Below are 4764 nucleotides of genomic sequence, written 5' to 3'. Positions count from 1 at the left end.
TCTAAAAATGATAGACTACAATAAAAATCGAATAGATGAAAATTGTAGATTCTCTGAGTGTTAACTAATTACTGAATTCACCTGTTATGGAAATGTGTTCAGTTTGAAACCTTTCATCAAGCTACAATTTTATTCTCAAGTGTTACCCTTCTTAAAAGTTATCCTAAATGTTAACAACTATTATTATTCCTTTCTTACTTCAGTGAAGAATATATTTCCATAAGAATATATAAGGAACTCATACTCTGCATTGTACATATATATATATATATATGCTACTTTCTAAATTTATTTTAAATCTATAGAAAATAGATGTCATTTCATTGATAGATACAATTCTAAGAATCAAAGGATGCTTTCCTCTCACCCACTCCCTTCTCCTTCCTTTCTTTCTTCTTTTCTAATTTCTGTGATAGTGTATTTTAAATTTATTTTTTAATCACATGCGTAATGCTCGACTAGAGAGCTCTGAGTTCCTCATAATGGTATATAGTAGGCTAATCCTCTGCTTGTAGCATCAACATATCGTATGAGCACTGGTTCAAATCCTGGCTGCTTCACTTCCAATCCAGCTCCCTGTTTATGACCTGGGAAAGCAACGGAAGATGATTCAAGTTGTTGGCCCCCTTGCACCTTGTTTGGGGAGGCCTGGAAGAAGCTCATAGCTCCTGACTTCGGACTGGCTCAGCTCCAGCCATTGTGGCCATTTGGGGAGTGAACCAATGGGTGGAAGATTTCTCTTGTCACTTTTTCGAAATTTTTTGTAAAGATTTCTCTTGTCACTTTTTCTAAATTTTTTGTAAAGATTTTTCTAAATTTTTCTAAATTTTCTAATTTTTTTGTAAAGATTTTTATTTATTTGAAAGACAGAGTTACAGAGAAAGACCTTCCATCCACTAGTTTATACCCCAAACAGCTGTGACAGCAGAGCTGGGCTGTTCTGAAGCTAGGAGCCAGGAGTGCTTTCCAGGTCTCCCATATTGTGTGTAGGGGTCAATTCAAGTCCCAGGTATTCCACTTTTGATACAGTTCTCTGATAATATGCCTGTAATTGCATCAGGTGATGGATATGTGGGCCCCTGCCACCCACGTGGGATATGAGGACTGAGTCCTACGTTTCAGTCTGGCTCAACTCTGGCAATAGCAACCATGTGCGGAATGAACTAGCAGGCAGATCTCTGTCTCTCCTTCTCTCTGTAACTCTGCCTTTCAAATAAAAACAAATTAATACTTTTAAGAGGAAATAAAACATGAAGCGAAAAGTAAAATAAAGCAATATTTAAATACAACTAACAGGACAATACTCAATATCAGTGGACATTTACGTGAGAAAATAGGATTGCTCATGCATTATAGATACCAAGTTCATGAAATCTTTTTCAAGACCGATTTCTATGACATTTAAAAATATCCATACTTTTACATATAACAGTGATAGTTTCAGGAATTAAGAACCCTGATGTAAGCACCAAACTGTGGGTAGATGCAGATGGCAAATTTAAAACAACCATCCCTCTACAAAAATAAAATAATTAAGATAAAAATATTTAAATATCATTTCATACCGCTTTTCCAGACTTTCTAACCTCATTTTGCCTCCTGCCGCTTTCATCTCACTCTGTCACAACTGGCCAACCTGAATCAATCTGGAACCAACCAGGATGGCAGGGTAAATTCTGGGATTTACTTTCTGGACAGTGAAAGGGAGAGGAATAGGCATTCAGAGACATAGTATATGATGAAACAATTCTTTAAAAAGCTCCAGCAGAAATCCGGGCAAGATAAACACAAACTAGAAAGTAATAAGACCCCTTTGGCCTAGGAATTGCTAAATAAGAAATGAAAATAAAGGGGCGGGCAGTAGCTTGTGGTAGCAGTGAAGAAGGCTGGAATGAGGAGAAACGAGGCTCCGCCCACGCTCCCATCCCCACCCTTCTGCCGCACTGCAGGTGTGAATGGTAATTGCGCCTCTGAGCTCACAGTGACGTGGCCTTTGCGAGGTCCAGAGCCGAGGCTGCGTTTTTCTCCCCTCCTAGTTGCGGACTGGCGGTCGTTTGTGGCGGTGCAGCAGCTCATTGTTGGCGCTGAAAAGCGGGCGAGCCTGTTTTCCAAGGAAGTGAAAGCTAACAAGATCCTTGGCAGGCTGGTAAGCGCAGACTGAGGGAAGAGGGGGACTGAAAGGGCAAAGACTAGATTGCATATGCTACCCCTTCCCCAATGCCCACCTATTTGGTGCAGAAAAAATGGGGTGGGGAAATAAGCTGAAAGAGCTGAAGAGGGGCCGGCAGTCCCGCTATTGAGAATGGGTGCGCGTTGGGGATCTTCCTGGAGGCTGGTGATCAGTCAAGGTCTGTTGCATGCAGAAAACTGCGAGAGGTGTTAACAAAATGGCAAAATTCCTGTAGGGCCGCGAGTGGCGGTGTAACTGGAGGCCCGAGGATGAGGAGGAGGGACCCGGTGTGGATCCCAGGCCTGCATTGTCTGTATCGTTTCTTTATGTTTGGAGTCTGTTTGGAGTCTGAGATGATGGGTTGCAGGGGGCGGGGCGGGTAACCTCTGCAGAGGAGGGGGAGTAGGTCTGGGAAGCCGCGAAGGAGCAGACAGGATTCTGGTTGAGGGATACAGGCAGGAGCTAGAAGCTGTTTCTGGTTCCTGCAGATAAATGTAAACGTGGGCACTGCTTGTAGACCCTGGTTTAAGAATGATACTATGCTCAGGGTGCAGTGAGTCCTGACGTACATCCACAACACCTCTTAGCCCATCGTCCATCTTGATGCATAAAATGGTGGGCATGGGAACAGGGTGATCTGGAGAGAGGGCAGTGGGTCTCACATGACCCTAAAGCATGTCTGGATTGAAATGCTTTGTGAATAAACCATGTCTCCACTGAGCAAGCTTGTCTCTCACCTCCACCACACAAACTGTCAATCTGTTTTCAAAAAAAAAAAATATATGGTAATTTGAGATAAGATTGTGGAGAATAGGAAGTCTCATCAAGAGGTTAGAATTATTTAAAAATAATTATTTTTGATTGATTGCACTCTTTCTGGAAGGTGAAGTAACCTGTTACACAGTGGGAAAAAGAAGCCAAAGGATAGAAAAGAAAATAAATAGAAAAGAAATATAAGTTGGTAATATTTGACTAGGAGAGCTCTATATCAACAATGGAGCTGGTGCCCCCAATACCAGTATTTGATCAAGTTGATCAGTCCTGACCATTGTCGTATCTGTATTTGCAGATCTTCAGTTCTCTTGGTGCAGCAGATTTCAAGGCTGAAAGAAAGATTGCTTCTGGTCACTGCAGGTAGGGGGGTGCCTGGGATCTTGTGGTGTAGAAATATCAGGGATCAAAATAAAATCTGGATTACCCCATCTCCCCACACAAGTGTAGTAACATTGTCTGTAAGGGCCTAAGGGCCTAACGGGATGAGTTCTGGGGTATCCCTGGAGGGATTATCAAGATCCCTGGGAGATAAGGTATGGTTCCTCAACTACTACCCTACTATCCTGTGGTACATTTTTGTGGGAGTGGCCTTGAGAAGGATTTTCCAAGAAAATGGTGGATTTAGAACCAGGATCAGGACTGGAGTGCCCCCTAGAGGTATCGTGGAGTCTCTGGTGAGAAAAACCTCTGCCAGAGCGAGCTCTGAATACTAACATTAACTGCTCACTCTCTCCCTGTTTTTTGTTTTTTTGTTTTTTTGGTTTTTTTATCTCCTAGAAAGAAGAAACAGGAAAAGAAAGACCCTCAACATGGAAAATGTTTCCAAAGAAAGTAAAGTCGAAGAGCAGGCCCCAGTGAAGAATGAGGAGGAAGCCCGTCCCATAGAAGGCGGTGAAGGCCAGCAGCCTGCTGGCAATGTTAGAGGGGGTTGGGTTCCACCTGTTCAGGATTTTGAAGAAGATATGCATGATAGGCTTGCCAATAACATTGATTTGATAGATGGAGAAGCAGATGACATGGAACGGTTCATGGAGGAGATGAGAGAGCTAAGGAGGAAAATTAGGGAACTTCAACTGAGATACAGTCTGCGCATCCTTATAGGGGACCCCCCTCACCATGATCATCATGATGAATTTTGCCTTATGCCTTGAATCTTGAGGCTAATGATAATAATCCCCCTGCTTTTCAAACTAACATTTCTTGATGTAAGCTTAACAGTGAATCTTTTGGTGTTCTCTTGCCTTTTACTGATTGCACATTTTTCTCTTTGACCTTATCTCTGTTTCTGTCAGCAGGGGAGTATCATCAACTTGCGTAGAAAGATGTTCATCTCACATCATAAAGTTAATAAAGCAGTTTAAAAAGCAATCGATGGGTGTTTTTATTTCATCTTAAAGCACACATATTCACACTATCCGTAATATCAGGGAGGGTTTTGCTCTAGACATTAAGATCCCACTTGGGACAGCCACATCCCACATTTGAGTCCACATCACTTTACAATTCCAGCCTCCTGCTAATGTTCAGGAAGGTAGTAAGCATGACTCAGGTAGGTGTATTTCTGCTACCCACATGGGAGACCTAGACTGTCCTGGTTCATGGTTTTGGTCTGGGTAATCCCTGTTATGAAGTGAAGTGAACTAGGGCATGGAAAACCTCTCTTTCAAATAAATAAACATATTTAAAAATAATATATGAAATACAATGTATAGAACAAGATGTGTTTTTAATCTAAGCAATATAACTTATTGCTACTTTTATTTTCTTTATTTTTCCTGACTTTTCCAAAACATGTATATTTTATATGTATCAGCAAAATG

The 4764-nt window shown here is 41.6% G+C and overlaps 1 protein-coding gene across 1 annotated transcript; it reads left to right on the top strand.

Annotated features, from left to right (window-relative positions):
• Nucleotides 1-3262: 3262 nt before the first annotated feature.
• Nucleotides 3263-4305, top strand: BEX5 (brain expressed X-linked 5). Its single transcript, XM_058658647.1, has 2 exons — nucleotides 3263-3601; nucleotides 3722-4305. Exons 1-2 carry the CDS (start codon nucleotides 3427-3429, stop codon nucleotides 4093-4095), a joined length of 549 nt encoding a protein of 182 aa, XP_058514630.1. The 5' UTR covers nucleotides 3263-3426; the 3' UTR covers nucleotides 4096-4305.
• Nucleotides 4306-4764: the final 459 nt, after the last annotated feature.

The sequence above is a fragment of the Ochotona princeps genome, chromosome X, assembly GCF_030435755.1.
Source record: "Ochotona princeps isolate mOchPri1 chromosome X, mOchPri1.hap1, whole genome shotgun sequence".
NCBI classification, from domain to species: domain Eukaryota; kingdom Metazoa; phylum Chordata; class Mammalia; order Lagomorpha; family Ochotonidae; genus Ochotona; species Ochotona princeps.
Note: the sequence above shows the minus strand (reverse complement) of the source record. Positions and strands in the feature narration are given on the sequence as shown.

Bases quoted from the DNA above. Each gene is read 5' to 3' on its own strand.
- BEX5 (XM_058658647.1), top strand. From the start codon at position 3,427: ATGAGTTCTGGGGTATCCCTGGAGGGATTATCAAGATCCCTGGGAGAT. The intron at 3,602-3,721 runs GTATCGTGGAGT...TTTATCTCCTAG, and splicing joins GACTGGAGTGCCCCCTAGAG to AAAGAAGAAACAGGAAAAGA.